The sequence below is a fragment of the Penicillium cataractarum genome (assembly GCF_028827025.1).
Source record: "Penicillium cataractarum strain IBT 29864 chromosome Unknown utg000004l, whole genome shotgun sequence".
NCBI lineage: Eukaryota > Fungi > Ascomycota > Eurotiomycetes > Eurotiales > Aspergillaceae > Penicillium > Penicillium cataractarum.
Genome location: NW_026622740.1, coordinates 299,194 through 312,617, shown reverse-complemented (window position 1 = coordinate 312,617; position 13,424 = coordinate 299,194). Strand labels below are relative to the sequence as shown.

The following is a 13,424-nucleotide window of genomic DNA, read 5'->3' as shown; positions in this document are numbered from 1 at the left end:
CAAACAGTACAAACACGTTGGAGCTAGTTTGCACTATTTGCACATTACGTCATCGGTGTCCTGATCTCCATCCTGATCGATCGCAACTTATTGAGTCCTATCGTGCCTTGACGATCATTCTACTGTCCACTCCCCCCCCCCCTTTCCCCGCTGCAGAGCTTGTCTTTCTCAATGTACTCTCTATAGTCATTTGCTCCTACTCTAAGTAGGTAATACACCCAATGCCATGAGCACATCAGGCCAGCCCAACGGGTCGGCGCCCACAGAGAGCACTCCTCCGTTGCAAGATGAGCAGTACCAGGGCTTGCAAGAAGGGTCCCATACGGAGCAAAAGCTGGTAGGTCAAAATTGAATTTCCAAGCTCTACAAAAATCAAAGCGGGCTCTGCTATAACAAACTAACTGGTCATCTCTATGATACAGCGCCATGCCTCCGCTCATCACCTATACATGACCAGTCGGCGCTTCTTTATCGGACCGATTCCAGAGGGTTGGATCAATGGACACCGAAAGTCATGGTATCGCTCACGACTACGGTTCAAGAACTACACATCTCAGACGCTTTCGTTTTCTGTCGACCCTGTGACATCCCATTACACCCAACATGAAATTGACCATGCGGACACCCCTGCGGGTGATACGGAGGAGGAGGAGGTTGCCATCACACTCAGCAATACGAATGAGGAGTCTGCGCCAGAAGATGAAAGTGCAGAAGATACGCAAGAAGCTACTGATGAGCCAACGGGGGAGCTGCGGACTCTCTCCCACCCCATGGAGGAGACGGAGACTATTGAATCGCTGTCTGAAGATGAGCCGTCTTCTGAAGAGGACTCCGATGCAACACCTCGAGCAAGTACGCAAATGGGCATCGGAAGAACCGACGATATATATGACAATGGAGAGGCCGCTTCATCATTCGTGACAGCGAGGGAGAATATGACAAGTTCTGTGGACACCGTCCGGACGTTGTCAACTATTCAGCCAAACAGACCGATACCAAGCCAGCGATCCAAATCACAAAAGTCCCAGCACCTGACGTTTACTGGGGATAGCAATCCGAGCCCACTGGCCTCAAGTGCTTCTGCAGTGCCAAGTGAAGCAGATTCTACCACGCAGTTGCTCAAGACCAGACCAAGAAATACAAAAAGGATGAAGAGCAAAGCTTCGGGTGTATCTCGATTTACACTCGACCGACAGGAGCCGCAAAATGAAGATGACTCTGAACCAGAAGATTCAGGACGCAATGGGCCAATACAGCGAAAGATCACCCAGAAGATGGCAAAGTTTAACCTGGATGACAATGTCATGGACAAGCAACAGAGACTGCGCTCTCGAATTGCCAGAACCCAGGGAACAATTTCTGCAAACCGTCCGCGTCGGCGCCAAGTCCAAGATGGAGAAATCATCAAAGCAGAGAAAATGCTGGTTTCTGTCGAAGAGACCCTACAAGATACGCTGCCAGAGGATTACACCGAGAACGATTCCTTGAGGATGGAAACACGAACCGTGGACAAATGGCGAGAATTTCTAGTCGTTTGTCGGAAAGGTTCAACTGTAGATACCCCGTTTGCATTGCAAATGTACCGAACCCGTGTGATTCCAGATGCCCAGAGCCCGCACAACAAATCGAAACCCTACTATGAAGTACGGCTCAACCACAAAGACACCAAGGTCAACCTCTATTCGGCTCTCGACAAGACTATTGTGATCTGGCATCCATGCAGGCACGGCACCAAAATCCACATTATCCGTCCCAAGTCGACAGTCCATGCCGCCGAGTGGTACACCTTCATCAGGCAGATACTTGGCTGGCGGCGTCCAAGCAAGCTTCCCATCAATGTTCCTGATCTCGGCGTTTCACTGGTGTTCAAACACCCTTTCGATCAACTGGAGGCGGAGCTTGGCGTGAAGGGTAATGATAATCGCCACACTACAATATTGAGGCGAGCTGCAGCACAAGACAAACTTGCAGCTTCAGTTATTATCAAGGGCTGTGTTGAAATGCTTGAGGGTCGCCCCGAGTGGTCCGAAGTTCTCAAGGTTTGGTCAAAAACAGAAAAGATGGGTCTTGCCTGGAAGCGGTATGATCGCCTTGAATGGATATTTGGTGCGAATGAGGAGAACATGTACGGCACTATCGCCATGCAGTCAACACACGAGCTCGAGCTTCGACCACGATATCATTATCCTACGACCATAAAGAGCGCAGGTGCCAAAGAAGTGGAGCCTCCACCAGTCGAGGGTTTCTTGATTCGACTTACCTCACAAAAGGGGCTGCATCAACGTATGAACAAGATGTTCTACAAACGACTGTACTTCTACTCACAGGATCACTTTCTACTATTTTGTCGACCGGCAAAAGCATATCCACCCACACCGCCAAGATTAGCCCCGATGGAGGAGTCGAGTATTCCTTCTGCTCGCCAGATAATGGAGGTGATGCCAATGTCTTGGGACATTGAGCCATATCCCATTCAGGATGGCGAAATCACATGGCTGACCAATGGAAATCACGAATTTGTTCAGCGGCACGACGAGGAGGCATATGCCCAACTGCAGAGAAATGTGCACAATATCGGGCAGGCCGATGGGTACATTGACCTTTGTAAAGTACGCGAGGTCCGTAACATGCAGCTCGGGAGTAGTTCTGCGGACCCGAACATTTCAGAAGGGCCTGCTGTGGACTTCCACCCCGAACCAGAGGATACTCGTCGAGATGACGGTACAACCAAGGATTTCGAACATGATCGGACGTTTGAACTGGTGCTTGAGAATGGTCTCGTCATTCGCCTGCAGGCATATGATGCTGCCACGAGAGACGAATGGGTTAAGCGATTGGGTGCGCTGGTGAAGTATTGGAGAACTCGCAGCTTCGACGATGTTGCCGAACTCCAAGCTATGCGCCAGCGGAACTTGAAGCTGTTGGAGATTGACGAAGAAATGGAATCGATCATGGGCCAGTTTGCACAGAAGTGGGAGGTTAAGAAGGCTGAGACCTCTCCACATCTACACAATATGTGTGCGTTGTCTGGTTGTCGGCCGATCAAGGTATGATGACGCCGTTCTCACAGGAAAAGCATCCATATTGCAAAAGTTCTGGTCTAACAACACCTCAGATGTCTGGTCAACTCTATCGCAAGCCCCGTCGCCACTCCACCTTCACCAAATGCCATGTGATTCTCACCTCAGGAAAACTCGTCATCTTCCGAAGCACGCTTCGTCAGCGCAATGGTACTGAAATCCCCCATATTCACCAAGATCATGATGCTACCATCGACCTAAGCGACTGCTACATCTACTCTGGTCTAGCCACTGAGGCCGACCTTCTCTATGCCAACCAGACATTCGACAGCAATAACCCAGGCTTGCGCGCCCTCCCACGGGTTTATCTTGCGTCAGACACATTCACTAGTCGAGATGAGGATTCGGCTATCACATTTGTGATTTGGCAACCTTTGCGAAAAAGCTACTTCCGTGCTGAAGAGAGAGGCGCAAAGGGTAAAGCCACCCGAACTTTGCGACATGTGTCGGCCCTTGGCAAACATGGTCGTACGATTGTTTTCAAGGCTCGTAGCCGTGTCGAGAAGGACCGCTGGGTTTTGAGTATCTCGTCAGAGATTGATCGTTTGCAACAGGAGAAGCAGGAGGATATTCGGATTGTCTCTTTATAATACCCATTGTCTGTTCTCGCCTCCTCTTCTCGCATTTTCTTCGCTTCTTCTTCCCGAGCACGCACACGCATCTAGCATTTCGGGAGCTTGTTGGTTTCTTTTTGGGCATGGTTCTTTGCTTCATCTATATATAGTACACGCCACGGATGAATAGTAATAGTACAGTGATATCTCAGAAGAGATCTCTATATATACAATGTAGACAGCATCCTGATGCTGCCCCGGATGAATATGCTCACCCTAGACTGGTACTCGCTCATGTCCCCATGAGTGCGTTTTTCAAAAATCCGGCGGCCGCTCCAACTTGACAGCTTCCTTTACTACACGATTGCGTACCTCCTGCCGATAATTAGGTCCCAATGGACTATCTGAACCAGCCTCATCCGAGTGCCCAGATTCCCACTGTGTCCAATCTAACCAGCGCATACGTGGAGCCAGCACACCAACAACTCGACCGGAAATCAAACTGATACTGACGGGTCCATATGTATTGCTGTCCAGCGTCCTGTCTGGGTCCTCCGCATCGCCTTCCAACCAGACATGGTTGTAAGGTACGATCTGAGTAGCTTTCAAGCACGGTTCACGAGTGGTAATGCGATCACCGGGGAGACCAACGACACGCTTGACGGCGACATGGGAGGAGTTGGCAGGTGACCTAAACAGACATTGAGGGCATAAAGTTAGTCTCGAGGTGCAACTTCAACGCGACGGTGCATAGATAGTCGTCGCAACAATCCGTCAAAGGCACAAAAGGCGATATTCATACCGGAATGTAACAATCATCCCCCTCTCCAACCTCCGATCATTCTTCCATGGCAGTATCCGATGCATCGACCACATATTTACCAGCACCATATCGCTCTTCGTGTGCATCTGGTCATAGTCCTCGTTGAGATACGGCGTCATCGACGGGCCCTTGACCCACATTATTTGCGCGACATGCTCCGAGAAGAATAGGCAGATAGGAAGGAGTGGGACGAAAATACGAGCGCCGCGGCCCATAAGTCGAATTGGTCGTGGGAGAGCTGCACAGCGCTGCGTGTAGCGTTGGCGGAGGTTGGAGAAGAAGGTGTGGATCGGCCTTTTGCGGGTTAGGCTGGGCCTGCCTGGTTCTGGGATTGGTGATGGCTCTGGTTGAGGGGGTGGTGTAGTGGCTGGTGCGTTCTTGGGAGGAAGGCGCCCTGTCTGAGCGAGGACTTTTGCATCTCTAGGGTTGAGGGCGCGCATGGTTGGACTTGGGGGTTTGCGGTCGGGTAGTGGCATGTTTGCGGAGGTGCGCGGGGGTTGGGGATGCGCGGAGGGGAGGACAATGGCGGTCTGGCTTTGAGAAATTGTAGCTAGGAATGCATGTCGGTAGTTGGTGGCCTCTGTAAGAATAGATCCTCGTGGACTATACTGTCGATGACCGCGGAGACTTTCGTGATTACAGGAAATCGATAAGAAGCTTGAAGTTTGCATTGTTTGTTTTAATACGATGGCCTTAGACCCAAGGATCATCAGGTAGAGAACGTCCAATCATGATTCGTTATTCATACAGGCATAAAGGCATAATCCTTATCTATCAGAGATAGGAGACAAGGGGCGAGAGTGCTAGAGGGGAGAAATACCGCGGCAGCAAGATGGAAACGTGGTGCCCGTAGCGACGCAGCGAATGGAGCCTCGACTCCGAGCCATCACAATCAAGAAGCACCAGCACAGGAATTCGGTCTTTCTGTGAGGCCCGTTAATCCGTGGCGGACACATCGTTCTCGGAATGTACACCATTCTTGCCAGCTTGGTCTTCCTTGGGAGGCAGGTCGTGATTGGAAGCCGCGTCTTCGACAGAGTCCGAGTTGTTCTTGTCAGTCAGGTCCTCTTTGGGAGCCACATCTTCCATGTTGTCCGAATCTCCCTTCGCGGCCACTTCTTCTTGATGAGCTAAGTCTTCCTTGGGAGTAAAACCTTTCTCCGAGATTCTATCTCCCTCGTTGGCCGACTCATCGTCCGAGGCCAGGTCTTCCTCCGTGGGTGGGAATACCTTCCTGTATATCGCTGTTAGTTCACATGTTTCAGCCCATGTAGGAATAACAGGTTGTACTCACGGAAGAACCCTCTTGTAAGCCATCTCGTCCTTGATCTCGTAGTTGCAGAAGATCACTCGTTCCAGCTTGTCCTTGTTCTCGGGCAGTTCCAGGAACTTGCGCACTTCATCGGCAGCAGCCATCGCAGCCAATTTGCTGGGGTAGCCATAGATACCGGTGCTGATAGCTGCAAATGCGATCGAAGTCATGTCATTTTCGACAGCCACCTCAAGGCTGCGGCGATAGCAAGAGCGAAGCAGGGTCTCGGGGCTCTCAGAATCCTCGCTGTACTTTTTGTCGTAGATTGGGCCGACAGTGTGCACCACCTTCTCACAGGGCAGCCGGTATGCAGAAGTGATTTTGGCGTCACCAACATCACATCCGTTCAAAGTGGCACATTCCCTGACAAGCTCGCGGCCGGCGGCGCGGTGGATAGCACCATCGACGCCACCACCACCAAGCAGTGAGCTATTGGCAGCATTCACGATGCAGTCAACGTCAAGTTTGGTGATATCATAGCGAACGGTGGAGACAATATCATTGAGGTACTGCACTGGAGTCCGATCAGTAGGCCTCTGACCAAGGCTGACATCTCGGTACAGTTCCGATATTGTCGGGATGTCATATAATCGGAGAACCGAAAGAGGCATTTTAGAGGGTGAGATTTTGCTTCTATGAGGCAGAAAGAGAAGAGGAGAGAAGAGAAAGAGCGGAGGATGGGAGGTTGTTGGCCAAAGAAGAGACTCTTGGTCCATCACCCAAAGTGACGTACAAACACAGCAGTCACGTGGATGACAACGGTTGCACGGCGTCTACCTCGAGTCTATCTTGAAAATATCAACCGCAGCCATCTGCAATACTGAGATTCGTTTGAATGGGGAAATTATGATTCCCTTGTTATTCTTCTCCTAGGACAGAGCTAACTGGGAGAGATTTACAGACAGTTCGGAAGAGGTCCGGTTGCCAAGCGACCCATACCATAGGCCAACCCGCAATTCACTACAACAATCACATCACATCCTTTGATGAGACGTATATGATTACCTCAAGAAAGCGACAACGGCCGATTTAGGTCGCCCTGGAATCTTGAAACAAGTACTGCACGAGCAATTGCATTCTAGACCACAGTCTACGCCTCTCACTCAAACTACTCCAGATCGAGCACTTACCCGCTGTCATAACGGCTACCTACCGCACTATTCACGACAAGGTATATTTTTGAGACACCCCCCAAAAATGAGATACACCAAGTGCCTTCATGCAAAGCTTAAAGAAAGAGGAAGCATGCACTTTGTACAAGCCCCAGGGCCCCACGCTTGAGCAGATAAGTTTTGGAACGGGCCATCTTCCCCGGCGACAAGGGCAGAAGGACCATCCTGAGCGAGATGCCATGGTTATTGCTGATGGACTCGATCGGACCGGAAGCGCTCCATACGGAAAATTGCATTGCATATGCAATCTGCACGCGACCTAAAGGGATGTGCCCTTCTTGATCGCGCCCGCCGGTTCTTGATTGACCTCCGTTGTCATTTTTCCCTCTCCACTGCCAGTCTCAACCAACCAGACCTCAATCCCACCCCCTGTTGTACCAGTCTAACGGGCCTCAATGAGCCACCAATGAGCCAAAGAAGCAAAAGTACCCCCCCAGGCGGGACAGCCCGGGCTGTCAGGCCAGGCTCGGGGTTTGGTGACCCTGGTCCTTAGCAAAGCTTACTGGGGGACAATTAGAGATAGTTCCAGAGTTGAAGATGGCCCCTCCCCCCTCTCCGGTTGAAAATGGGTACTAGTGGGTCAAAGATGGAGGTAAGTAGGTAGTGAACTCGAGCTTGGCCAAGACACGACCTCGGTGACACATGAACCCTGGGATGAGAGTAACGGAGCACAGTCATTGAGGTCTCTCCCGCAGTGCAAAATACACACGCAGTGTCCTATATTACCTTGGCTTGCCTCTCTAAAGGGAGACTATGACATGCCCTTTTGTACGGAGTACAGAAAGGGTATTCATCGTCGTAGACTCATCGCATGCACTAAAAGTACGAGGGTGTTGCCGGATGCGAGGCCGACACCGAGGCGAAACCGACTTGATAGCCGCCCGAAGATCATCTCTTTGCTATTCCAGACCTCTGGCGATGTTGATAGTGCTGGTATCGTGAAGGAATTGAGGGGTACGAAGTGGTACTTCTGTCTTATTGCTGTACGCACTAGGTTTTTTCAATGAGCATCCACATTACCCAGCCACCGGGGAACGAACATGGGTGTAAATGGAGCCAAGAGGTCGGAACTTCTTGGCCTAGCCTCTCTTTTCTTGTTTAGACGCTGGCCAGTAAAGCATTGAGAAGCTTTCAAGTCAACTACTGTGTGCTATAGTTACAAGTTTTACTACTCCCATTGAGAGTCATTCAACTATACCCAAAACAACTTCCTTCCGAACGAGCTAGAAGAAGCCGAGAGAGAAACCAAAATGAAAAGAGTAGGAGACATCGGGGATCCAATTACGGGGAACATCATCAGCAGGACTCATTCTCCGTGGAGTTCGACTGAGTGGAGCCCGCTCTTGTATTTCCTGTTCATCATCACCTGTTTCTCTTCCCTCTGGAGTGCTACCGAAAAAGGTTATCGTTGAGAGCGCATTAGTGGGGAATTTGAAAAAACCACAGCCGTTTAGCTGTCATAAACTTGACGTTTCTGAAAACCATGGATCAGCGGTCGATAGTCGCCAGTCGCGTTGGTTGATTTGATTGAAGATTGCCGATCGTTCGGCTGTTGTGCTGTCGCCGTCGATCGCACGGATCGGTCTCATTTCACAGATGGACACTAGTTCGCCCAGACTCCTTCCTGTTGGAGCGAACGATCTTGGAGCCGAAGATGGTCATTGGTCGTAATAGGTTCCCAGGAAACTCAAGCTCGATGCTGGGGCTTGCGGCTAGTGCTAGGAGATTTCGGAGACTAAGAAACTTCTTTTCTCCATTTGAGGGGGGCTCTTGTGGCGTCGAAGAGGAGGAGCAGAATGGGGTCCACTGGGGTCTAGGTGGCCCTACTTCTGGAGAGACCGATGGAGTTGAACTGAACCTTTTTCTTTCGCTTTCTTCCGGTTCTTTTCTTTTTGCAATTTTCCTTTATTTTGATCAATTGAGCTGTTCTTTGGTTCCTTGTGGAGTCAAATCTCAACCCTGCCTTCGGGACGGGGGCACCTTAGGTGGATACGCAGTGGATGTCGCCCTATTGGTTACAGTTCAGTGCTGCCATTTTTAGCGACGGAGAGAACCTAAAGGATGGAAAAGACAAGGTACGGCAGAGCAAGAAGAATAGTCTAAACAAAGTGCCTGGCTAAAGTACTGTATGACCGTTTACTCGATTTGCTATTTTTTGCTAAATGTATCTAAATATGGACCATGCAATGCAAACTTGCTAATGACCATAGGCAACTGTCCTATTTAGTTGATGGTACTAAGGCAGGATTCCAAATCATGACTAGATCCCGACACGCAGGTAACTCAGCTGTCACAAAAACTCAGTTTCTTCGGCCTCTATATCATCTTAGTTGCTTATTCTTTCCCCTATCTGAGACCAACGAACCCCTCTTTTTCCATGCCGCAGCGTTAGGATTCGTTTGGTTGGCGCTGGAGTACATGAAAGCCGGCTAGACTGATCGCTAATGCAGACACTCATGCATAAGCAGCTGTCAAACATGCCGCTGTAAACAAATAGCTGGAAACCTGCATCTGCAGCTTGCTCATGGTAACTCTTAACATAACATACATGGCAAAGTGGGATGGTCATATACCATTTAATTCCACATAGATCTATAATCAGATGCTAGCTACGTGGTAGTGCATCTGATAGCGTCTTCAATACTGAGATAAACATACGGATTGGATATATATATTCGACTAGCGTAGATTTGGAATACATCCCTGTCGTATGAGTCGTGAAGCCAAAAGCAAAGGGTCTGTAATCAACGGGCGAGGGATTTTTCAAAGCACCCACCACTACCTTGCGAGACTGCAGTAATGCCTTTTAAGGGGGTTCGTACACTGGAAACCTCCTTTAATGTGGACTTTACCGTGAGTAGAAACGCCGCGGATGATGTAACTAGGAAGTCACACTGGAATCACACCGACCAGGGGTATCAAAGAATGAAAGCAAAGACCAACTTGCTGCCGGGGAACCTGTGCTTGTCATGAAACGGTGACAATTTAATCCATGCCCACCAATTGGCTCTTACTAGTCGCAAATCTGCTGCCGTTCATGACTCTGGCTCATAATTTGGGATGCATGAGATCCTTGAGAATGCAAGAAAGCACCACCAAAGACAAGCGGAAGGATCCCGGTCCATAAGACACGCATGGCAGATCAAGATCGAAGCCCTAGTCTCGGGAATTTCTAGGCCTATTTTCGGCCGGGACTAGATAATAATATGTACCTCGTACTCTGTGCTTTGTAGACAAAAGTCCAAGAGATAGCGTCGCTCTATATGGTGGACATCCGAGCCGCCTGTCATATGCAGGCTTCAGCGGCAATGGAAACGTACTACCCCGTAACGAGCGATTGATTCGTGACTTCCCTCTATCGAATCCAGCGCTGTACCTACATGTCTTGATAGCTTATCCCCGTGGCTTTCCCTTGTCTTTACTTGAGGTGTAATTTGCGTTACTCGTTACTCACTAGCTCCATGCTACGGCCTGCGAGAAACTGATCTACTGTCGCCACTGGTATGCACTTCATAACAACTTGATTCGCCATCTCGTTGTGTTTCCGCCGGACCGAGGGATATACTGAAAATCTTGCTTGCGCAGGCCCCTACTTTGATAGGCCTCCTGTTTCCCCTCCCTCCCCTTTCCGACGTCAGTCAAAGTCAAAATTCGACCCGAAATGGACACAGGCTCTTGAGTCATGCAATCATAAGCAAGCAGACCCCGACTATACAATATAAATTACAAATGCCATGACAAGCCCGCGGGCAGCGATCCATTCCTTGCCACCGCCATGCCATGTAAAACCCGCCGGCTCCATATCCATTCCTAGACACGGGAGTGCAGAAGTCAATCGTGGAGAAAGAACGATACTAGTGGCGATGGGTGTAAATACCAGGTGCTTGTACCGGATAGAAGGCAAAAAGAAGCAAGAGCAATTCAATAGTTTCCTGTCGTCTACCTCGTTTATTGTGCCGCAATTTATTTTCCGAAGATGTCGATGTTCTGGAAGACGGGCCCTAGAAGAAACTGGAGCAATAGTCGCATCCACTAGGACTCCACCGGCGGCGGATCTCATTTAGCAAATGGAGATTAATTTCTTCCGTCGCGTGGCTATGTCGTCGTTTAGCCGTTAGCCCATCAGAAATCTCCATCGGATTCCGCTTCTTATTTCCGTTTTTTTTTCTCGCTGTCTTGCCGATCGAAGATGTGCAATGGGTGGGAAGTCCTGTGGGTTCTGATTGTCCGGCAATGAAACCTGGAGATGGGGGCTGTCTCTTGCCGTTAAGCTCAACGGTGATTAGGTGGATCTGCAATTGTGTCTTCGGGGGAACCTTTTTTCTATTCCTTTGGAAGTGGTGTGATTGGCTTAGATTAATCTTGAAGGATTCCAAAGATCCAAGGGGGGGGGGGGGTGGAAAATAATAACCGAATCGCCAAGTAGGGAATGAGTAAATGGTCATGTCAGCTGGATATTCCGATCCTCGAAGCATTGACCAAGCCCTCCCCTCTTGCCTACTTTGTTCATTGTTGCTAATTGATGACTGTTTTTATCTTTGTATTATTGCACTGACCATGGTACCTTCTGGCTCGTCCACTTTTTGCATCCCAAAGCGGCTCATGGATAAAAATCTCCGGTAGCTCGGGATTTGCACAAGAAAGCAGAATGGCGTCCTTGAGCCTGTGGGTCGGCGGAGACTTGCCCTCCTTTCGGATCCTTTGCCTAAGATGGCGTGGAGCAGGGAGAAACGGCCAGCCCACTCCCTCGGGCTGGGAATCTCGGCAGCACGACGCGCCAATCTTGCCAGTTCAATGTGGAATATGCATGTCCTCGGAGGGTAATGCTGTAGACAGTAGGCACTCTTACAATGGGGGGCCTTTCAATCCAATACTATATCTTTGGTCTAAAGATTGTAGATACATGCATCGGCCAGTACGTTCGTCTGTTTATCTCGCACTAGACTTGCCGTTATTAATGCCATGGCCGATATTTTCTCACCTTTTCAAGAGTGAAGCGCTTAGCTCTTACTGTAACTCCGTACATCTATTGAATCGAAGCCTCAAATCCTGACCTTCTTTCCACCTGACTAATGATTATTCTTCCTCTCCTCCACGCGCCGATCGAAGCGGTCTATCAATAGTGGGTCCGAGAACGGTCCGGTTTGCCATCGTGGCCCATTTTCTTTTCCTGTCGTGTGCAATGGGTCCCCCTTGTCGCCATGGGGATTTTCCCGTACCGTCTAGTAAGTTCCGTTCTATCGGGCCACTAAACTCCCCACAAGAAAGCGATAGACCTCGTAGCTCGAGCTACTACATGACTCAAGGCTTCGGACGCAGGGGGCGATCCATTGACTCGGGGCTGTTGCTCTATTTGGGTGATAGATCGGGGATTACCATGCTGATGGGACTGGGCTTACTCCTCCTGCTGGACTGCTTAACGGAACGTCTAGAATTTAGGAGAAAGGGAGTACATAATAATAGTAAAAAGACGGCGTTGTAGTATACAGAGCAGTCGCATCAAGAAACTACTAACTAAATAGCAATCAATCTAGCAAAGTTTCTTCCCGTGTGTGCTAGGACTGTAGATTGGAACATGCAGAAGCGCTGCTAGGTGAATCACAGTTAGTGCTTGTGGCTCTAACACACCCCCTCTCCTTAAAACGGCAGCCTTGTTTGAACTTTATCCCCCTTAGGACTCCGTACTGTAGTTCCAGACTTGAACACATATGTGAAGTCACTCTATGAACATACTAGTACACATCAACACCATTCAGACGCTCGCCAACATGATGCAATTTGCGGGATCGTACTTGGTAGGGCTAACCAGTTGAGCTGGAACCAATAGAGCCCTACCACCCCGGTCTTCACGTGCGTCCGACGGGTGGCTGTCGGTAATTAGATCATGGAGTAATGTACTTCACCTGGAGCACTCCATAGTGAGTACACAAAGGGATAAGTGATATGGCTAGAGCCGAACTGTTAACACTAGTTCCATCCGTCCGAGCTAGTACAGGTAGACATCATACAAAGATACAGATACAAAGATACACGATCCAACGTCAAGTAGAATACAATAAAGTACCTCTAGCATGACGCCGTCATGATGCACCCAGATCTAACATTTAGTTGGTCCCGATGAGGAGTTCGGGGGTCCATCCCACCCTGGTCACTCGGCCAAAAAAAAACATCAATCTTTTAATTTAATCTAGTGGGGCAAAAAAGAAGGAAAAGAAGGGAAAAAAGATTTACAGTAGTACATAGTCAACGAAAGCGAGTCTTCTTAAATTAAATCGCAATAGCGTGGCCCCATTCATTGCAGCACTAGACAGTAGACACGATTCATAGCCCGCTTTGTTGATGTAGTACTGTAGCAATCCCGTTCTGTCGCGATGCAGATATTCCCCTGTCCTCCCTGTCTAACCGGTTACGCTAGATCCTGGCCTGTCAGTCTCAGGCACACGGACCCAGACCATCAGAGCCTGCAGGATTCTGCCATGCGCG

General features: G+C 49.5%; 3 protein-coding genes across 3 annotated transcripts; 1 reads left to right on the top strand and 2 right to left on the bottom strand.

The window, feature by feature from the left end:
• Positions 1-226: 226 nt before the first annotated feature.
• N7496_004631 (sporulation-specific 71 family protein) lies at positions 227-3,670 on the top strand (the record flags this gene model as incomplete). The annotated part of the gene is made up of 3 exons (XM_056697560.1): positions 227-337; positions 423-3,047; positions 3,116-3,670. 3 exons carry the CDS (start codon positions 227-229, stop codon positions 3,668-3,670), a joined length of 3,291 nt encoding a protein of 1,096 aa, XP_056556085.1.
• A 279-nt stretch (positions 3,671-3,949) lies between these two features.
• On the bottom strand, positions 3,950-4,933 carry N7496_004630 (putative mitochondrial inner membrane protease subunit Imp2; the record flags this gene model as incomplete). The annotated part of the gene is made up of 2 exons (XM_056697559.1): positions 3,950-4,325; positions 4,437-4,933. The coding sequence occupies 2 exons, from the start codon at positions 4,931-4,933 to the stop codon at positions 3,950-3,952; spliced, it is 873 nt and encodes a 290-aa protein (XP_056556084.1).
• A 460-nt stretch (positions 4,934-5,393) lies between these two features.
• Positions 5,394-6,380, bottom strand: N7496_004629 (macro domain-containing protein; the record flags this gene model as incomplete). Its single annotated transcript, XM_056697558.1, has 2 exons — positions 5,394-5,691; positions 5,752-6,380. The coding sequence occupies 2 exons, from the start codon at positions 6,378-6,380 to the stop codon at positions 5,394-5,396; spliced, it is 927 nt and encodes a 308-aa protein (XP_056556083.1).
• Positions 6,381-13,424: the final 7,044 nt, after the last annotated feature.